The 23,359-nt window shown below is 35.7% G+C and overlaps 1 protein-coding gene and 1 long non-coding RNA gene across 2 annotated transcripts in view; one reads left to right on the top strand and one right to left on the bottom strand.

Moving 5' to 3' along the window:
- The first annotated feature begins 1,889 nt into the window (after positions 1-1,889).
- Positions 1,890-23,359, top strand: part of LOC124173294 (zinc finger protein 62-like) — a 55,844-nt gene continuing 34,374 nt past the window's right edge. The window contains exons 1-4 of the mRNA XM_046552812.1: positions 1,890-2,269; positions 2,753-2,886; positions 12,090-12,850; positions 21,440-21,607. Of these exons, the coding sequence (XP_046408768.1) occupies positions 12,308-12,850; positions 21,440-21,607 (711 nt within the window). The 5' untranslated portion in view covers positions 1,890-2,269; positions 2,753-2,886; positions 12,090-12,307. The remainder of the gene's footprint in view (positions 2,270-2,752; positions 2,887-12,089; positions 12,851-21,439; positions 21,608-23,359) is intronic.
- LOC124173155 lies at positions 16,620-20,785 on the bottom strand. Its single transcript, XR_006868404.1, has 3 exons — positions 20,632-20,785; positions 18,468-18,607; positions 16,620-18,140 (listed from the first exon to the last, which is right to left on the bottom strand). It is a non-coding gene; the product is annotated as an uncharacterized LOC124173155 (long non-coding RNA).

The following is a 23,359-nucleotide window of genomic DNA, read 5'->3' as shown; positions in this document are numbered from 1 at the left end:
ACGATCATTTCCATGAAGTACAACAATGCAAAAACATGAGACTTATTAAGAAAAAGGGCGTTTTAGGCTCACATTTCAATGTGACCTCAAAAAGAAATCACATCGCAACAGAGTAATCAGCAAATACTTCAACAAATTCTATGTTTAAGCCGTGTCCCAATTGGCCATTTGGCTATGCCAATTCCAGGATTTAGCCATGACGCCATCTTGGAAGGATGTCCCAACTCGTTAGCCAGCATAAGGGAGGGAATTTAGGCAGCTAACGCGGCCGCCAGATTTAGGCATCGAGGAATGCATCCTTCGCCCCACTTTTCCCATGATTCAAAGCGTGCAAAGCGTCTTCAGGAGAAAGGGCATCATGGCTGTCAACAAGGGATAGTACTTGTTTGCAAGTAGTGTTGATATTTTGAGAATTGTTCGAATAATTATTAATTTTTATTTTGTTTATAATAATGAAATTGCGTTAATGGAAGTGTAAGAATTACGGAGAAATTAGTTAAAGAGAAGGCGGCGTTAATTTTAATGCTAATTAATGTTTATATGCTTCTAGTGTATGTATATGTTATTTTATAACTTTTTATACCGATCACATGTTATCTTTTGCTACCGTTTACTTTTCTAACGTGTTAAATAATGCTTATTGATGTTTATATGCTTCTAATATATTCTTAATTATGTAACACTATGTCTAAATTCTTATTTAACACTTTTTGTACATTAGGTTAACACCCGTAAGAATAAACAATATTATTATATGTTATTGGACAAAGTCCCGAAATTGGAATCGGAATAAGTAACAAAAATGAAAATCTATAGTGATTAAAAGATGATACCGAAACCTGATTTATGTACGTAAACCATACTTTAAATAAATTTTGAAAATAAATCCCAAGTCAGACGGTGACCGTTTGAATAGACTAAATAGACCTGTTCTAATAATACAAAACTAAAAATTAAATTGCAAAAATATAAGGAATTCAAAAAAGTACTTGGTTGAGAGACGATTGAAATATTACAAACCAATTAAAAGGGATATACCTTAACATTTCGCCACAAACTTAGCTAAAACCTCTTTAACAAAACCATACGGAACTAAAAATACGAATTTGAAAGTATACCCCTACTTTACAATTACAAAAAGGTTGTCTAAGATACTAAAATTATGATTAAATACTCTTCTCCTCTCAAAATCACATTTTAACAATTTAGGGTTGGTTTTGTTCATCATTTGTTCAAATCATTCCGATTATCTCTTGTTTTGCATTGGCCTAGTGCCCAGTAGATGGCAGCTTCTGCGTAAGGATGTCCCAATTCATGCTCCCTTGTGGTTGGCTGCCCAGAATCTGGCTGGCTAAATACATGATGCCTAATGGCTAACGAGTTGGGACACGGCTTTATTGACGTTCTACGATATAACAGACCAAGGTAGAAAGGTTTAGTTCAGATACCACACTTTAGTTGCGTTTCTGACCACTAGAGGATAACGTACGCAATAGGCCTACAATCGATAAATGAGGTATTTGCAACTATGAGATGTATCTAATTGAGCTTAATTGCATTATTTTTAACATGAATATTTAAAAACTCTTTAAATTCAGCGTTCAAGATGTTTTGTAACCTTTTTCATATTTAAAGACCGTAAATGAACTGTGACCATGTGCAAGATGAAGTCGGCCTTAAATTCAGTTTCTGGCCTAAGCATAGAATAATAATTAAACATAAATTATAATACTACCAAAATTGACGAATATATATTAAATGTCCCTTTAGTTTTTCAAATGGAAAGAAATTTGTCTTGAAACGCGGATGCTTGGCCTGTTCTATAGGTGTGCTATTTGCGGATAAAATGATAACTAGATATCATCGATTCTAATCTGAGGCTCGATTGCATGTTCTTGTATTAACAAGTAAACGTTGCGGATCGATCTTCGTCGTGCAAGTTGTGTTCGTAAGATTTACAAACATGTCATAAATTGTTGAAAATATTCTCAGCCCTTGCTATTGAGTCGTGAAATGTCTCTCAGGCGATTGTTGTTCGTTGTTGGCGTCGTTGGTCCTTTCGTTGAGCATAATAATCATAAGTATTTTTATTTTTAAACATCAACGTACTGAATGTAGTTTCCTTGTGTGATTTTGAGATCTTTGTCAGTGAGTAGATGATGTCTTTGACGATGTACCTGATTAAAACAGTGAATGAGATTTCGAAGTGAAAACATGAGTCGCACCAGCGGGATTTTCACGGAATCATCTGGAAGGAATTGCTGACTTTGTAGGAAAAATCATGATTATCATTACAACATATTCACTTCGGATGTAGCATGCAATAGTAACTGTGAAGGATGCCCTACATGATTTAGTCGGCTTACATGTGAGTGGCACATTAAATGCTATCGATTTTCTTTAAAATGGTGCTTCCTTCATTTTGTTTTATCCAGGATAATTACGAGATCTGTCGATGTGTAATGATGCATGTGCCTTTATGACCAAAATCACTTTTGTAAATGCCTAGTTTATTTTCTGTTTTTAAGTTCATTTGTGGTTTTGTTTATTTGTGAGCATGTTTGTTTTTATTTTGATTTCTTTGTTTGAGACGATGCTATGGTGATAAAAGATAAATAATAAATTGTTAATGAGAGAGCCATCTAGAAGTGGGTGTAATAAAAGTGTATTGAGAATAAAACAGAGTGTCTAGTGATATTTACATGAATTCAATCGCTGTGATACGTTATTAATTTGTTTACTAATATCTCAGATTGCTGTGGGAGATGGCCTGCCCACTACCAGACCAGTGTACTTGAAGAAACTTACGGAATGCAGTGTTTAAAAAAGATTTTATCATCATCAGACGCAGTTCTGACAGAAATTTTGCCGTGTAGTTGCTGCAGGGTGAGTACTTTTCTTATTTGATGACTGACATGGTGTAAGTATGGCAGAGTTAAGGGTAACACTCTTCGGTGTTTGTCGACAACAGTAGGAATCTTGAAAGATAAATTTTGCGGAATGAAATATTTGTTGTATGAAGTTGTGAGGATTAACTCTATATTGTGATCGATTAAATTCTTGTTGATACAATTGGAGAAATATAATGTTGTAGTACATTAATGGGAATGCTAACTATAAAGGCTCTTCCATTAACGGTCAAAAGATAATTTAGCATACCTTTTGGTAATCTACAATAATAGGGCACATGAAAGGTCCTCGTCCATGGTCTACGGAAAAAATGTAACAAGTCCAAGTTCCCATAAACGGTTTTTCCTTATCTCTGAGCACTTGGCAGGATGCTATTTATGTTGCAGTTAGTAAGACATTTCATGTTCTGGTAAAACTTAGTGTTTAATAGACCATGATATATAGGAAAGTTTGGGATTCGAATTCACCCTTTATCAACTTAGCAAGGGAATTCACACACATGGCTCTTCCATACTCCATTTTTTTCAGAACAAAGAAACTTCTGACCATATGCTGCTAAATAATGAAATGTGAGAGACCTTGAAAGTAGTTTGTCGATCAGTAGTTAATTTTAGTTCGAAGTGCATGTAAACTTATTATATTTCTTTTTTCTGTGTAAGAAAAGTTTAGAGGGTAATGCATAATTGTTGCATGATTGGTTTTGCAAGTTTTAAGGATATGAATATCAGGGTTATTTAAAAAAATATTTTCATGAAATAATTTTGTAAGAGAAGATGACTTTGAGGTTTCTTTTTTCTAAAATAATGTTCTTGGTGCAACGGTAAAGGCCTGTTTACATGTTACCTACCTGTACTAGTTAATGTCTTCATGTAGGAATGCATAAATGGACACGAAAATGCACAATTTGACCACCCAAGTCGTATAAGTGCACGAAGAAAAAATAGAATCTGTTCTAATATGGTTCATACATGTGTACTTGTTCCATTCTGGTGTACTATAATCGCCCACACATTATCTTGTTCAAGTGTATGCATGGTGTGCACAGGCCAGAAAAGAACGGTGGTTATTTGTTTTCTCATGATTGCTGTGTAATTGTTTTTTTTCAGTTATAAGGGTTATTTGAAAAAAATCATGATAAATAAAATATTTTTAGCATAGAAGATTATCTTGTGTGTCGTTTTTGCAACTGTATTAAGTAGGCAATTAACGGTATTACTCCCACTCATCTCTATGGTTTGGTTGAAGAATAGTGGAATTAGAATATAAAATTTTCTATCCTGGATATAGTGTATCACAACTATTTAAAAAAAGGGTTGTTTACATGCAGGCATACTAAAATTGTATTGATAGAACTGGGTCATTCCATGTCAACTCAACCAATTTTTGGGGGGTCCCACGCTCACCATCTCAGATTTTGATAATTTTTTCCCTTTTGTTAGTTTCAACCTTAGTTAAGAAAAATCCAAAATATTAAAGACCCATTGCAAGTATTTTCCAAGATATGAGTGTTTGAAGTCAATGAGGGGCACACAAAAATTCTGCGCACCGGTCATATTATTCAATACTACCATATTTGTGCCCCTGTAAAACCTAAACCAAACGAGTGAATCTAGTAAAAATTTTAGAGCGTATAAACATGCTGCTATAGTTTTCAAAAATGTTATGAAAACGATTTTCACTTGACAACTTTTTTTTCTATAAATGTTCAAAAATTGCACTTTTGACAAATTTCAACAAAAAAGTGACATTTTCAAATCATTGTAAAAATCACATATCAAATGAAAGCCATAAAAATCACTGTAAGCATGGTAAAGACCACCAACTTTAATATAGGGGGAGGTTTTGGGCAATTTTGGATTTATTTGTTAATAAATCTTATGAAAATCATCATTCAGCTAGTGTTTTTTGTTGAAAAATGCCACTTTTTCAACTTCTAATACCAAAAAAGGGACACCAATTAGGTGACTGAGTTTTTTAACATAACTTGCTCTATACTCCCTCTTTCAGTAAAATTAAACCTGAAGTTGCTCCCATGATGGATAGTGCTTCTATGATTTGTTTTAATGATGGTTGTAAAATGGCGGGCTACAGCACTTATGTTTCAGGGCTTCCCCCAAAAGGGGAGTTGTATTTGAGTGTCAAAGTTCCTTTAAATCCCTTTCATTCTTTAAATTTAGCAGGCAGTCTATTTTTAATTTCCAAATGGTATAAAATGGAAACATTTTAGCAAATACATGGATTTACTAGATATTTGCAATTGGGCAAAAATTGGTTGAATATGTACCTATTTGAAGGATAGGTACATACCTCTGACCTCTAAGCCTGATGGTAAGCATCCTCTACTGTTTGAATAACACAGCCATTGTACCATCTGTTTTTATATACCATGGTGACATATGTTCCAGGGTTTTTAATAATGTTCTTGGCACATGATTTTGCTTTTCTATTTTGTAAATCAACTTTTTTCGGCACTGTGAACTTGGGCAGAGAAAATCCACTGAATTGTTACTCATTTTCACTGAATGAAATATGTTAGTGATGAGGTCTTGTACCTTAATTGTTTTAGAGTTTTAAAACCACATGTTCTATTTTGGTTTCCAAATCTCTACATCATCACTGGAAACATATGATGTTTTTATGCCTTCAACATTTTTATCAACTCACTCAAATCACACATTGATAAAATGTTTTGTCCACTGGGTTGTTGTAAACAGGCCCTTGCAGGTGAACATTTTACCGCTCCCCCGATTCATCACATAAACTTTTTACATGACTTGTAGCAAAAATGCCATTCTGCTGACAAATCAAATCCTGATTAATGCAAGCATATATTTTTTATATTTTTGAATTTTTATGCTGGCTTGCAGTTCTGTCACTAAAATATTTACATTTTGTTATGCCAAAAAATATCTCCTTAATGAACTTAATAACTTATCGGATAATGGCATCCACTATGAAAAAATTTTGTAAACCTGATACAAAATTTTATACATTCTAATACATTGCCATGGCTCATTCATAGGGGATATTCTGCTACTGCACCGTGATCCAAATAGTCACTGATGATGCGAAGGTCATGTAGGACACATTTTCATCAACTTTATTATAGATATTAGTGGATGATCTGTTGCCTAACAGTTGTCCCAAAAAAATCCCTGAACGGCATCTTGCACAATGAAAGAGAAATTCTCACCAAAGTCAAGTAAAATTATGACCTTTACGATATTCAATTCTTCTAAAAAATTTGGCCTGAGATACAGCAGTAAAATTATTAATTTTAAGGTCTTTCACCATATTGGCAAGCCGGTCTATATAATCATGTACATTTACTTGTACGTTCTCAGTTATGGAACGATCTGTATGTGTTCTCTGAAAATAAGTAAGAGTTAAATCATCTGATAACTACTTAGCTAAATGGTTGCATAGCAATTCACGCAGCTGATTTTTACCTGGGCACTGCTCACACCTGTGCACCATACACCGATTTTTACCAAAGTCACAAACTAGGCACTTCATTGCATCTTTGTATTCCATTTTAACTGAAGGAAGTACATCTCGCATAAGCGTAATATTCTGGTGTTCCATACAAACACATACTGAATTTAAAATTTAATTACACCTATTTTGATATTATCAGCTAGCTGTTTTCCTTTTTTCCAGGCCACATCTGGAAGTATACCTTTCCTTTTCTTTAGAATTCGAGCTTGCTTCACTTGCTATTTAATTACATTGCAAACTTCAGCAGTTTTTGATATAGTCCATCCTGTTGGCGCCAGTGTAAGAACTTAAGACTGCTTTTCCCAGTTTGATTCTTCACATATTTTTTAAGATCATCTATCATTGCATTGAAATCAGAACAATTATCACATTTAAAATCTCTGTCTTAATTATGAAAACTATGCCCTGGTACATCAAAGCATGTGCTCACTTTTTCTTCCAGGAGTGAATTGACTACTTGACAAGAGTGAATTTTGTTCCTACTATCATCTGTTAGTCTTACTCAAATTTTAAATTTTGATTGGGGAACAGCTAAGACTTTCAAAACTTGTATTAACATGCTTCAATGTATCTTCATGCTTGATACAATGAGGTGGGCAGTATGTATCTTCAACCTGAATGTTCTCAAAACTTGAAACCAAAGCTGAACATGAAGGGTATAAATTTTGACCATGTATCACAGATTTTCTGCTGTGCATTTCAATTTTTCTTGCACACTAATATCCCACAAGCTTTTTCTTAGTGGTCTAGAATGTGCCCCAAATGGAATGCAGCATTATTGTAAGAATGCATATTTTTCCAAATACACACACTTGTGGAGGAGACAAACCTAAAATTCTGGTGAGACAGTTCCTGTAGAGGAGATATGACAAAACCCCCTTCTCCATACTAAGTTACCTTTCAATTCCAATCGAAGATCATTTATGTAACACAGTCCTTGTTCTTGAGTTTAAGTGGTCTAGTGACATTTGTCTTCCAAAAGTTTTCAAGTAAAGCGGATATCAAAAACCTCCATTACATAAAACATGTAAATTCAAACTAAAAAGTTTCACAACCTCCATGGATATCCGAATTCATAAAATTAATAGTCAACACACCAGAACTCTAATCTTCACTGTCAAAGACTGATGGTCTATATGATGTCTACTCTGTGTTGAGAGCTAAAGCATAGCACCATGAAACTTGGGATTCCAATGAAAGTAACTAACATATTGAAAGTGCTCAAACTCAAAAGCAGACTTGAACTACAAGTGTCTAAACGTCTCCACTTCCCATACATTTTCATCATACACCTGGATATTATGTCGCTGCTTTGTATGAAAACAGATGGTACATTGGCTGTGTTGTTAAAACAGTTGAGGATGGTGAAATTCTTGTGAATTTCATGACACCAGATGGTAAGGCTAGGTCAAACATTTTGCCAAAACATTTGGATTAGTGCTGGGTAATGTTGACTGATGTGTTAATACATGTACCAGAGCATAAGACCATCACAGGAAGGCAGTGTACTTTACCAGATTCCACAGTCACTGCAATTGAGAAGGCCTGGGATGCTTACCATCAGGCTTAGAGGTCAGAGGTATGTACTTATCCTTCAAATAGGTACATATTCAACCAATTTTTGCCTAATTGCAAATATCTAGTAAATCCATATATTTGCTAAAATGTTTCCATTTTATACCATTTGGAAATTAAAAATAGACTGCCTGCTAAATTTAAAGAATGAAAGGGATTTAAAGGAACTTTGACACTCAAATACAACTCCCCTTTTGGGGGAAGCCCTGAAACATAAGTGCTGTAGCCCGCCATTTTACAACCTTCATTAAAACAAATCATAGAAGCACTATCCATCATGGGAGCAACTTCAGGTTTAATTTTACTGAAAGAGGGAGTATAGAGCAAGTTATGTTAAAAAACTCAGTCACCTAATTGGTGTCCCTTTTTTGGTATTAGAAGTTGAAAAAGTGGCATTTTTCAACAAAAAACACTAGCGGAATGATGATTTTCATAAGATTTATTAACAAATAAATCCAAAATTGCCCAAAACCTCACCCTATATTAAAGTTGGTGGTCTTTACCATGCTTACAGTGATTTTTATGGCTTTCATTTGATATGTGATTTTTACAATGATTTGAAAATGTCACTTTTTTGTTGAAATTTGTCAAAAGTGCAATTTTTGAACATTTATAGAAAAAAAAGTTGTCAAGTGAAAATCGTTTTCATAACATTTTTGAAAACTATAGCAGCATGTTTATACGCTCTAAAATTTTTACTAGATTCACTTGTTTGGTTTAGGTTTTACAGGGGCACAAATATGGTAGTATTGAATAATATGACCGGTGCGCAGAATTTTTGTGTGCCCCTCATTGACTTCAAACACTCATATCTTGGAAAATACTTGCAATGGGTCTTTAATATTTTGGATTTTTCTTAACTAAGGTTGAAACTAACAACAGGGAAAAAATTATCAAAATCTGAGATGGTGGGTGTGGGACCCTGGTTGAGTTGACATGGAATGACCCAACTCACAATGCTGGTTTAAGTAAAATCTATGGTAATCTGGATAGTCGAAGTTGGTGTAAATATAATAAACGTGATTATGATGTCACAAATTAGCAACTTACATACAAATGGAACAAGTACATGAAGGTATTTCAGATATATTTTGTTAATCTGTTTATAGAATTTTAATTTCATTTTTTAGAACTCAATATTGGACATTTTTTACTACGTAAAATAAGTTTTTAGTGCTTGACCACTTTTAATTTTTTTATGCTCTAATCAATTCACATGCATAATAGAAAGTAGAAAATAAATTTCTGTAGGCCAGCAAGTATGTTTTTCATAATGATGTAAGCCCCAGAGATAATCTTTAAACACAAAGAAGACATCAAGAATGAAAGAAGTATATCGAAAGCATATGCTATGTCAATGGTTTTTATGGTAAGGCTTGGGCTTAAATAAAATATATTAAGTGATATTGATAGTTTATCACTATTTACTCAGAAATTCCTGATATTCTGATTGAGTGCAGGAATAAAAAAATGTTCATTTTCATTCACTTAAATGTGACAATGACAACCTTCATCAACATTGCTGTTAAGAATATAATTACAATTAAATTAAGGGAATAAAACCACATCTGCACGACCCCTAATACTCTAATCCATATGCATAATATATTTTTCTATGAAAGGACCCACTTTGAGGGCTCAAAGGTCGTTACATTGCCTGAATACGAATCAAGTTTACCTGGTTTCTTCCTGCCAAATTAAATTTCATTTGGTTCAGTAGTTTTCAAGCCACTTAGCTACAGATGGACGATGCTCAATATTTATTTGAAAGTGTAGATAGAATATTTGGAAATCCTGTTTCATCAAGATTAGGAGCATCTCTTCCTTTTTTACTGTGATGGAGGTGAGTTGCTTATCACAGTTACTTTCTCTGAAAGGAGAGGAGGCAGCTGGTGACGAGTTGGATGGGGGCTGTGAAGTGCCTTCAATCGCATCTGCATTTGAAATGCGGTTGGAGGCACTTCACAGCTCACATGCTTTGTCCTTACAACGGTGGCACACATTCCTGTACCCGACTAATCTACTGAGAGCCGATGTGTTGGTTAGTTTCTTTCTCATCTATTGTGAAACCTGAGATAAAAAACCTCCAGATGCACTTAGTTCTTGGTGAAAGAAAGGAAGTGAGTTTGCCTAGTAGAAATATTTCTGCGGGAAGTCACTGTCAATTGTGCGAACTTCAGCGGTATGACTTGTATGATATGAGGCAAAAAGCGTAACCGTAATTATTTTCATTTAAGTCACTCTTAGTTTTAAATCACTAAAACACTGCTAATCTCCTAGGAGAAATGTCTTGTATCTAATTTAGTAGGCCAATGGTAAACAATCTCAATTCTATTTTCAAGGCAATAGTGTTTGGTAAAACATGGCTGGAATGAAAGATTGTTCTGTAAATGTTCAAGCAAAATTCATGCTTTACATCAGCTAAAGTGCTAACTCTAAACCTACTGTCGCCTCTTAATTAGAATGGGAAAAGTGAAGGAGAACACAATCCAATGTATTAATGAAGTAAATGGTTCTACTAAAGATAATAATTACCTGGATTTTGTTATCACTGTGCATTAGCAACTTTGCTCTAAAATCTAAAATATCCCCAGAAAAGTCATCTTGTGGTGCACAGGATATAAATTATATTGTAATGCATTAAAAACACCTCACTTAGCATGAAATGTGCTAGTATGAAACTCTTTAGGAACATGTTTATAGTTACGTGAGGGGTACCTGAAATAGAAACAAAAATATTATGGGAAGAATTTTTTCATTTGCATGGTCTGATTTACTCACGAGAAGGCAAAAAATTAAAATGAGAGTATGGACTTAGTTGTAAATGTATCATTTTTTTGCTATGAAATTTGAAGACTAATTTATGATCGAGTTTTTGAAATTCCTTTCATCCACAGCTCAAATCCACACTCAGATATTTGGGAGATTACTTGACTCGGTTGCAAATACTTTGGGTACTGTTTGTTAGAAAACTTGTATGTTTACTAAGTGTGGCCTGACGGTGTGCTGTCTATGGCGTGAAATGCAGCCAGTGCTACATTAAGGCAGCTTTCAGACGAAACAACTTTTCACCGGCCATCATTCACAGCATGATATGCTCAGTGGTACGAAATGGTGACAAGCTCAGTTCCAGCTTAGATTGACCAAATACTTAAGTCTGCTCCTGAATCATTGAAATTAAGCCAAATGATTTAGCCTTAATTTTTCAGCATTCTTTCTGTAGCAGGCATTGGGGTTTATTTTTGGTCTCTCTGTTTATGCCTCAGCATGCCTGATGTGAAAGGAGATTCCATGGGTGATGGCGTGACCAGCGACAGCACTAGTTTTTTTTACCTAAAATAATTGAAGGTTAAGGTTGACTGATTCTCTCTCTTATAACCTCTTACCAGCTGCATTGAAGACATAATGCATTGCATTACAGTACCAATAAGTATTCAATTGAGCCATTGGTTCTAAAACTAGCAGACATTTGCATCATTAAAGCATCATCTTCAATTTTCATGGTTTTTAAAATTTGTCACTCTCAAACAGATGGAATAATTTTAGCGTCCTTGCATCCAAACTGTGAGTCATTGGAATGAAAAATAAGGGATATAAAGGCACTCAAACTTGGGAAACATGAATTTAAGTGCAATAATTATAATGAGAATAAACTAACATGTAATGAATGAAGCACTATGGAACAGAAGATTTTTATGACCTATCGCAACTGCGTTCTCTCTCTCATGCTATGGTGGTGGTATTGAAATTGATTGCTTCGTTCAGGCAAAAGAGATCCTCAGAATTGGTTGTCTTGTTTAGTAATACACTATGAATTAAATTTATCACATTGGTATGTACAATGTAATGTTAATTTCTTTGAATGAGGACCTTTTTCCTAGTAACCTTTGGTCATAAATCTCGTCGTTTGATATCCACTCATTGTATTGGAAGGTTTCCCACTTCTTCATTTTTGAATTGTTCGTAATGGATAAGCAAGATATAATAACATGGATGATAATAAGATAGCAGTGTCTCCATGGGTTTCCATTTCTATCTTGGGCAGTGTCTTTTACTGTTGTGAATTTATTTGATCTAAATGTGTAAAATAACGTTTATTTTTTCAGGGTTTGTCGGCCTGCTGCTATTAAAATACAAGGCATGGACATTTAATGATACCCCTCCTGGGAGCTGATGCACAGCTGTTGATGTTCATATTTTACATTGCAACTAGTGCCAGATTGATCTCAAACATCATCCCAAATTTTATGCAAATTATTTGACTAAAAAGCAGATAGTTCTGTTTGATTTGTCTGTAGTGATTATAAATTTGAATAAGGATATCATGAATCAATGTAAATCACCATTAAACTCCAAAACTGATAATGTGGTAGTGCATCTGGGAAGACTTCCTGAATGGATCAGTGAACAAAAAACGGTGAAAGTGTTGATAAAATCTCAGGAATGTGTAATTACCTCTCTACCATCTTCTATAACATGGAAGGAATATCGATTTATGAACAGCTTTTGTGGGAAAAACTTGTTGCCGTCACAAAACCAAGATTTGGTGAATGGTCAGAGGTTAACTCACTCTACTGGTGGGAACGTGACAGTGAATTTCATGGCCAAGTTACCTGATGACATAAATTATTGTTGTAAAGTAATAGGGGCTTGCATTAACCCTTTCTTTGGATTTGATTTGTCTCATCATGCAATCGACTTACTGAACAATGAGGCCTTCCAGTGTCTTAGAAAAGTACAGGAGAACATGGATTTTGTGCTTAGTATGGCCATCACTGAAGCTCAGTGTTCTGATGTAGAGTGCAAAGAATGTATATTGCTGATGGATGCACCGTGGCTAGCAGCATCAAATCCTGGAGGCAGCCTGGTAAGTTTTTGAGAGCACCAGGGAAAAGGTGGGAGTGAAGTTAAGTGGAATACATGTGGTCAAGTTATTAAAGAGTGAGGAGACATAATTTTGTTCTGGTAATGGTCCACTGAGTAATAGGAAAGCAGAATGTGGTAAAGACTTTTGTGGTCTGGGATGCATGGGTTGCAGATAGAAAGTTAAGGGGAAGTGTGTGCATTGTGGCCATGCTGATTGCATGTTTTCAAAACCTTCTTTAACTGCTTCTAATTTTACCGCAAGAGACTCCATTTTCTTAACAGATTTTAGTGCTGAGAGGTCATCTGAGAAGGGAGGGATCATTTTGATGGCAATCAATAGTGCGTAGTATTGGGGAAATATTAAGATTCTTTATTGCTAGCCTATTAAGTATTCAGGGAGTGTGTTGTTCTCCAATATGTATCCTGTTACCTGGTCGGTGGGAAAAGTGGTTTTGCTAAGATAGTGTTCAATCTCTTTCTCTCTCCCAGTGTTGAAATTTCCTTTGCTGCTTGGTAATTCATGGAAGAGGCTCAGGTATTCATCCAAAATGACCCTTCTCTGCTTCACGTCTCCCTTTTCTAGCAGTTATTTGGGTAGAATTCTTAAATAAACCAAAGAATGAAATGTTAGCTGAAGAGTACACCTTAATAACCATACCTCTGTACGTGTACTATTCCCATACAGCACAAGCAGTGCGAAACCCGTGTAAAATCGTAATAAAACACGGGTAAAAACTCGTGTATATTCCGTTTCTACTCGTGTAGGACTGGTGTAATTGCGGTGTATTTCCGGTACTATGTCCGCTATTTCTGGTGTATACACGAGTATTATCCGTATATTATTCCATAGGTCCCACGTAGTACCACGATTCCCGAGGGCGACGCCACCGTCGCAACATTGAGTTACTTTCAAATATGGCCGCTAGTGGGCAGTACTATCGCTGCAGCCAAATCGATTGGTCGATTATATCGAGCTATCGATAGGTCGCTCTTGGCGATATATATTAACTCATCGATAGGTCGCTCTTGACAATTACTCGAACCTGAACGATTAGGATGAAATAAACATTGCTATTCCACAGATCAAAAAATTAAACTTTGCAATTACACTGATTTCTGTGGAATTACAAAGTTTAATTTTTTATCTGTGGAATAACAAAGTTCAATTTTTTCATCCAAAATGCAAATTCCATGAAGTATCTATAGGGTGATCTATATAACCTAATAATATATTCTGTTGAATGACAAAGTTTAATTTTTCACCCAAAAAGATTAGTAAACTCAATGAACGATCACCAGAAACCACCTATGACCCCGAATGCATAAAAAGCGGAAGCTTGTAGTTTACCAGTGAGTACATTTAAAGTGGTACATTTCGAAGGCTGTCGTACCACTATGTTTTTTCATTGGAAGAAGGTCCTTCAGCATTCCTGTAAACAAACGTGATCCTCTCAAAATGCACCATTTAATGTGATATGGTGTTTAATACAATGAAAGCAAGTAGTAGAATTCACAATCAATGCAACCCCCTAAACTTACAATTAAGAGGTCAACTAAAACTATCCTGGATCTATAAGTTCCTATAGATCTAGACCCTAAAGACACTAACTTCCCCCGAACTATTAAATTAATATCCCAAGTGGTTGATTTTGCTCCCCAGGGGGCAAACAATGCATACTTACCCAACTCCCCTTGGTTGCCACTGGCGTCCGACATCTCATGGATGAGGAATGCTTACCAATCCTAAGCATGAGGACTTACACAGAAAAACTCACCCATTAATGATGGTGATCACTGAAGAAGCCCACCTAATGCTAGGTGACTTATTTCAACCAAGTAAATGGGAAAACCTTTCAAATGCAGATTAAAAATTTAATGACACTTCAATTTAAGAAAAATTTATTTGGACACTATTAGGTGAATGGCAGAATACAAAACAAAGCATACGAAATACAGAATAAACAAAGCATACATGAGACTTCATTCGCATCCCCAGCAATCAAGAGACTTAAAATCCTTAGTGAATTACAGTCGGTCTGTGAAACTTCATTGTGGAATGAACCACTCACTATCAAATACAAGGGGAGACCACGAAAGTTGCTCCGCCTTTTTCGATGCCGTATTTTTTATGGCCTTCGGAATGGTGAACACATCCCTGAACTAGTAGTGGTTCCGTTGAATGGGCCTTAGTTTGGCTGTAATTAATTAATTTTCATGCGGTACTTTTCACAATCCGCATATAGTCCCATGATATCACGTTCATCTTAAGCTGGTCGGGTGGGGTAGTGGTTAGCGTTTACGGCTGCCATCCGGGGACCCAGAGTTCAAGGCTCCGTAATGGCATTTTATTTTCTTGCCTCCACTGTGATCATACAGCGTCAACTTTTTTATCAATTTTAATTGCGACAAGCATAGACATGAGACTATTTTTTTATCACCATAATGGCGTTAGGTATTTAAGCATTGTCATTTCAAACACGGAGATACGACGACTACACTAGCATGGGGTTGGTGTGCGCCAAATTGTTAATTTTTTCATTGCTTATACTGATCAACTTCCACATTAAAAATGGAAACCACTCTTGCTAGAGCACATGCCATTAAAGGCTCGCGGCGACCAACAACATCCGTACAGACATAATTAATAAGAACAAAAAACGATTATAAAATGCCATATTTCTCGAACACTTGTAATTCACTTTACTCCAAAGGGAGTTTACTTACACAGTACCCATGTGCTAAAATAACCATTCCGAAATATAATTTCCAATAATAAATAGGATGAAATAAAAGTTTATGACCCTGGACCGGACGTGGTAGCGTATAAAATACGTCAATCTTCGAAAGCCAAGGATTTCAACATCGTGCTTACATTCTGGGCCAGAATGGTCTCGTGTATTCCTACAATGTACTTTGACTGTCTATATTGCGAGTTTTCAAAGTTCGAGGTATTGTAGCTAATTTTTTTAGATCAGCAAGAGGAACCCGTCACACGTGGAGTATAAATTACGCCGGGAGACCGGCCATATACCACCTCTGTACCTTTATATCTGTATCACCTATAAATGTACAAGATTTTACTAATTTCTACAAGTAAAGATTAATTTTAACAAAAATCGAGTATTGTCATATATGCACATAACATAGGCAAAGTACGCCATTCGCCCGGTTGTGAAGCAATAACAATCGCGCCCGCTAGAGGGTTAAAAGCAAAAATTACACCAAATGTGTCTTGTGCTCGCCGCTTCCCAAAATCTTCCGTAGCCCTTCCAATATAATAACAAGATATGCACCAACAAATGTCATTTCTACCAAAAAAAGCCACTGTTTTAGCCCCCCGTTAATCTTTCGTTATGTTTTTGAGTAGAAAGTGGAGCCTTCACTTCTCCGCGTTGAAAATGACACTGCTTAAATACCTAAACGTCATTATGGTGATAAAAAAATAGTCTCATGTCTATGCTTGTCGCAATTAAAATTAATAAAAAAGTTGACGCCGTATGATCACAATGGAGGCAAGAAAATAAAATGCCATCACGGAGCCTTGAACCCAGTTTCCCCGGATGGCCTTAAACGCTAACCACTACCCCACCCGACCAGCTTAAGATGAACGTGATATCATGGGACTATATCCGGATTGTGAAAAGTACCGCATGAAAATTAATTAATTACAGCCAAACTAAGGCCCATTCAACGGAACCACTACTAGTTCAGGGATGTGTTCACCATTCCGAAGGCCATAAAAAATACGGCATCGAAAAAGGCGGAGCAACTTTCGTGGTCTCCCCTTGTCAGTAGCATCTACAATCACAAAAAGGGCTTCATTAATAGGAAAAACCATACCCGTGATCCCATACCATCAAATAAAGAAAGAACAATCAAAAGAATTATACTTCTATGTAAACACGAGGACCATACTATCACCTGCAGAGACAAAGGAAACAGTTTGGTTATATAAGAGTGAAAAGAGTGCCATGACAATGTCAACAATTCAATGAGGATAATGATTGTGAATCTTTAATATATGTACTAGAGACAAATGAAACAAGAGCTCAACAATTGTTACTTCCCACTGACAGGCAGAAAAAAACATGATTTTATCAAATAGTGCAAACATTCCACAGAGTTTTATCAATATTAACCCTTCATCATCACGGTTATTTGGCCTCCTTAAGATACAAAAGAGTACTAACCCAGATAGACTAAATCTACTAATGCTCTGATAACAGATAGGCAAATGAAGAACTCTCCGCAGATAGGCTAAAAAATTTCATGGATAAAAAAAATCAACTATGAAAGTTCATGTGTAATTGATTATGGACAACCATAAAGTCAAATCTCTCTTGATAGCTATGAATTCCATAGAGGTAATCATGTTCATGTTGTCTTTATACCCCCGCATAATCACAGCCTTTGGATTTTTTTTATGATTCTCTCAAGAAAGTGTTTAATTTACAAAGGGACAGGCCCTTATGGATTAATGACCTCCAGAAGATTTCAGTAAACGACATAACTTTGACCCTGAAAAAACTTTCATCCTTGTTGCGACATTCATGAAGCGTATATTAAGATCCCAAGAATGCAAAATGGTGTTTCAGGATTCAGTGTAGCAGAAATCTTTCCCTTTATACCGGAAGAGTTCAATGACGTGGACTTCATCTTTGAAAAAGCTTTTCAAACACAAATCATCATTGACCCAGAGAATGTTGACGAATCAATGAATGACGAAACTGATCACGAACACTATGATGCTGTCAATGAGCAGCCAGCAAACCTTAATAAGACATGTGTTGAAACTTCACATCTGTATGGGTATAACCCAAAAGATATTGCTAAAAAATTGAATCCAAAAAAACAGCCAGCTTAAATTTATCAGAGCTGTACGAAAATCCTGTTGGTGGTACTTCGCGACCTAATTCAACACCCAAGTCATTCCCGGAACCAACTCAAGCCCATCTCATTTCAAAGAAACCCTAGAATTGACATATCCTCCGCAAAAACCACACAGTGACTGAAAATAAAATCTAAGAAGGGACAGAAAGCAACACTCAATAATTAGGACTTCTACTCCTATGAAATTGGTATCAAAGTGTCAAAGTATCAAAGAGTATATAGGAACACATGCAGGTAAACAAAATTGTAATTAATTTTCAAGTACTTAAATGAAAAATGTAACAAAATATGTAAAAAATCATAAATTTAAATGTCTTAAGGAGTCAAAATTGTTCTGGTCTACCATACCATGCTAACATGTTTTTATCTTCGTACTAGCACTCATCAATGCCAATTCATCCCTGAAAAAAAATAAAAATCATAATTATTGTTGAAGTAGCAAAGCTATCAATCACTTCATTTATGTGCTAATACCTTTTAATGCAGAAGCAATACTTATAGCATATGAACAATCTTTTTCACATGCAATGACGAATGACATTGCAAAGCCTACAACTAGTAAGCGTTCCAACAAAGATGCCATGATGAACACAACAAAAAGTTATAAAATATGGAACCTGGTGCAAACTGGTCGAACAAACAATTTTATATTACAATATTTAGGCATCATGTGAAACTAAGTGCCAACTCCCTCCCTGAGATATAACTTTTGAATAAGTATTTGGTACCTGTATTCCACATCACGCCACAGAGTATGGTCTATACCCATTTCACCAGACTCCTTCCTACGGCCAGCTTATATCAGCCAGCTTTGAATGTTTATCCTCCTCCATCAAACGACCGTAACCAATGTTTCCTATGGAGCTTCCTAGATTTATAAATGCAAAGGACACATTAAAACATTTTTATGATTACATATATGGTCTCAAAATTATTTCTTTACACCATGTCATGCCATCACTTAGATCAATATTCACAAGAGAAAACGAGACACAGTGATATATATAAGAAATGGTATTTTAGTCTCTCAGAATAGTTTTTTATTAAAAATATGAGGAGCACGTCTAGTACCTCACCAATTAAAAAAGTACAGTCATTTGCAGCAAGGCTGATGACCCTACATATAATATTGAAATCTAACCAACTCTTAAATATATATGAACTGAAATATGTCCTAATCATCAGGAAACAATCCTCTTGCCGTGAACTTTCTATATTTAACAGAGCAGAAGACTCTAGAGTATGCTGTGACCTTTGCTGGCTCATAAGTGAGCATGCCTCAGAAAATACTTTTTCATTATACCAGCCTCAGTCTTGCCTCCAATCCTATTCATAGTATTCTCATGTGGATGAGACTAAGTTACAAGTAGTGAGTCCATCTCCACCCACCCTTCTCTAAAATGAGTACACTTGAGTGTTTAATTAATTTGGTGATATTTTTACTAAATCTATACTCAAGAAAAAGATAAATGCAAAAAAAAGTTTATATTGACAGAGAGCAACATTTTGATATATCACACAGTTACATTATTTTATTTATATTTCTTAGAACTTGAGGAAGAAGAATGAGAGAGATCAAATTTATTACAACATAAATTGCAGTGTTTTGGTGTAGTTCGATGGCAGGTAATAATGGACACAAAAATGGGGCGAAATTTTTGTATTGATGTTTGGAACTCTAAAAGTTATAAAAGAAAACAAATCAGTGAATTTGATCTTATCCAACAATATGCCATTTAAGTTGAACATTCCAATTTGTCTTCTACGATTTGAGGGAGCTTGCAAATTCAATAAATGCACATATCTATAGCATCCTGGGTCTTTCTGCAGTATTTTCTCAATATTGTAATCAAGTAATTTACAATACTTATTTTGGATCCATTCAAGGGAATATATGTGTGTATGAAAATGTGGGTTAAAAATTCATAAAACCTTGGCACGAGATTGTAAATAAAAAATAATTAACACCTTTCTATCAGGATTACTTTCGAGTGTTACTACGAAATTAACGAAATGTAATTAGCTTATATTATAACAAATATCACCGTAACAAATGATAATAACAGCAACGAAAAAAGCTTTCATTTTTTAACCATTCACGAGCATATTAACAGCGACGTTAAATCGTCGTGGCAACATGCTACACACTAGCACTCATATACTTGATTCTCCAAAATATCAATTGAAAAATCCGGACCAAATAGCCCAATAAAGTCACCAATTGACGCCCAAAATTATAACACAAATAAATCTCCCGGCAAACATATGAATTGCGTCGAATAACGGCTCTACTTGTGGTAATTAAACCACACGGATGAGCAATAATGAATTAAGAGCCAATAAAAACTCAGTGGATGAAACAGTAGAATATTTTATATTTTAGCAATGGCTAAGAAAAAGGAAGGCTGACAATGAACCTTCGGCCATTTTCATGACGCCACGACCTCAGGGAAAGCAACACATTTGTAAAGTTAACTACGTATGATAAATAAATGTGAATCGAAATCGAAGCAAATTGAAACCATAGAATCAGCCAAGAACCTTAACATAGTTACTTAAAGGGTACTTGGAATTTTGACGCTCAAAGATTTATGAAAAATATACCTATCACCGGACGAAGATAGCGTCGAAGTGGAACCGAAGACGAATACCGCCGAATCCCAGCTGTATATTAAGTATTTATATCACACAGATGAGAAATTATAAATTTAGATCCAATAAAAATCCCAAGGATAACATAATAGAATATGAATAATAGAACTACAAATGCGCTATTACCTAATGGCGTCCTTCGGCCATTTTCATGACATCACGAACCTCACGGTAGAGGTCACATTTATAAGATTACGTATGGCAAACAAATGTAAGTCGCATAAAAAATTGATAACTCACCTTTTTATGAAAGCAGCAAGGAGCAGTAGACGGCAGAGGTTGCAATATTAGCGCGTTGTGGTACCTGAGGTTTTATCGTTGCATCTTGCGTCCTTGTCCTTGTGTTTATCCAGCGACACGGAGCGCCACACACGGTGCTAACAAGAACTCATAGTCCAACATGTCTGCTACCATCAGCATCACGAAATATCACGAAAAACATTATCTTCTTTTATTGTAAAAAGAATTATGCGCCAATATTAAGTACGCTCATCAATTTACATCTGAAACAATATTTATCAAGGTGGCAATTTTTGAAAGGACGATCCAGTCATTTGATCAAGTCACGGACGTATTTAAATAAATATATTTTTTAAATTATACGTTTGCCTATCTGGAAGCACGCAAGCAATTTAAAAAACATAAAAATTATGGCATGAATGGATTTCATTACGGAAGTATAGCAAAATGTGCGTTTAAATGTAGAATACTTCTATACACGGGATTTATTATGATAATATCCGAGTTTTATTTTTACACCGCATTTACACCAAAAAAACACGTGTACATAACTTCTCGGTGCTGTCTGGGATTGTCACCCTGAAATATCCTCACCAACGCCTCGTGACAGTGTTTTCTAGGTCTTTGTCCTTAAATGCAGTTGAAGTGGAGTGGCTTAGCAATGCATGCTTGGCCCTTAAATCTAACATAATCTTTTCTAGTATTAGAGGTAAGATTTCAATAATCCTGTTTCATTATATCTAGGTGTGCCCCTAATTTGTTGACTTTGAAGAAGGTGAGTTGTTTATCTCCATTACTTTCTCTGCAGAGTATCAAAGAAGAGGAGACAGGTGATGACAATTTACGGTCTTCTACTGACTCACAGGACTGCTTGCAAAGTGCGAATGAAGGCTCTTCACAGCTCCCATGTGCATTCCAAACTACTGAAATATACATTCCTGTGTCAGACTGCCAAGAAACGAGACCAGATGCTTTGGTAAGTTTTATTCTCACCTGCAGTAACACCTGAGTTGGACGACCTTGTGTTGTGTAAATTTCTCATCTGTATAATGAAAATGGGTGTGCCTGACATGAATAGATACTATTCTCAATTCTATTCTACAACTCTCAGTTGTACGGAACAGCAAGTTTATGCGAGTCAAATAGCCTAACCACTATTATCTATTTACACCTGTGGCGATGTTTGTTGCAGAACAGTGTTAATCTTATGGCACAAATTTTGCTTATCCAATGTAGGCCGGAACTGAGATAGCTTGAGTCCGCTTGCAAGCTAATAAATATTCTTATGCATAACACTGATTGGTTTCAAGATACTTCCATGTTTGTTCAATCTTCCCGCTTCACCTTGATTATGAAACGTGCCTAAACTCTCATGTTACCTCTTTATAGGCATTGGAAAAGCAAAGTAGAACACAGTTCTATGTATATCAACTGATATGAAGTAATAATCTCTACAAAATTCAATCCCTACCCATCCTTTTCCCCTATTCTGGTGTCAATTTTAAAATTCATCGAGTAACAAGGAAAAAATAATAAGATAAACAAATTATAATTTGCACCTGAAGGTGATGATAATCTGTTGAAACCCAGGTTGCGCTCTGTAAAAAATAGGCAGTATAAGTAATTTTGTGATATCAAGGAAAACTGATATGTAGTTTCTCATCTTCCTGCTTTGCCTCAACTAAGGAACTGGCGAAAACTCATGGCACCTCTTTTTAAGCACGAAAAAGGTAAGAAGAACACAATTCAATGTATTTATGAAGTGATGTGCTCTAAACATATTATGAACACTTGGATTTTGAATCACTGTGCCGTAACAATTGTATTGATGGCTATGGATGTGAAATAGCCTCCAGAAAAGCCAGCCAATCGCACAGAAAATGTAAGTCATACTGCTATGTTTGTGTTATGTGTTGGATACCGGTATTAGGTACACAATATAATTTCAAGGCATTTTTTTTACTTGGGTATCTCCTCATTTGCTTGCAAATGGTAAAATATTAAAAAGAGAGAGCATGTGTGTAAAGGATTCATTGACAGTCACTATTGACAGTTTCATGGTAGATTGTTTGACATTCCATCCATAAGCAGCTTCAAAAATGTGCATGGATAATTCATAGTTTCCTTTCCTTATGAGGAAATATTTTGATTAAATTGATCTCTTTGCACTTATTGCTATGCTGTGCACATTTTGAAGACCCTTTAAAATGCATCGTAATGAAAACAAATCAAGGTTTTACAGGATGGAATGGGGCCTTTCTTTATGCTTTCCTAATGACTATCTATGGAATATTGAAGGTTTTCTCTTCCTCATTGGAAAATATTTCCTTTCGGTGGAAACAGCTAATTATGGTTTTGCTAATAGTGGCCCTCATTGCCCCTAAGATGGGTTTCTGTTTCTACATCCCCTCCCTTCCATCCCTATCCTCTCCCTGGAGACATTGTCAGGCTCTTATCGAGGTGGCTCCTACTATTCTTTTTCCTTCACTGTCCTTCTGCTCCCGCAGTGGGCAGGTGAAAAGGAAAGACATACAGACCTAGCCTTTGGAAGAGTAACCAGGCAAGCCCATCCTGGGTCCTCATTTCAATTGTCCTGATGTCTATCTTACCCTAAATCCCCCTTCATTGCTACCATCCAGGCGTCAAACGTATTGTGAAAGAGTTAGGATAGAAGTTTATGGCAGGTGAAATTACTACCTTGATCCCAGCACAACTGGAGTGTCTCAAT

The sequence above is a fragment of the Ischnura elegans genome (assembly GCF_921293095.1).
Source record: "Ischnura elegans chromosome 13 unlocalized genomic scaffold, ioIscEleg1.1 SUPER_13_unloc_4, whole genome shotgun sequence".
Classification (NCBI taxonomy): Eukaryota; Metazoa; Arthropoda; class Insecta; order Odonata; family Coenagrionidae; genus Ischnura; species Ischnura elegans.
The sequence above is the reverse complement of the archived record's forward strand: the minus strand, read 5'-3'. Positions and strand labels throughout refer to the sequence as shown.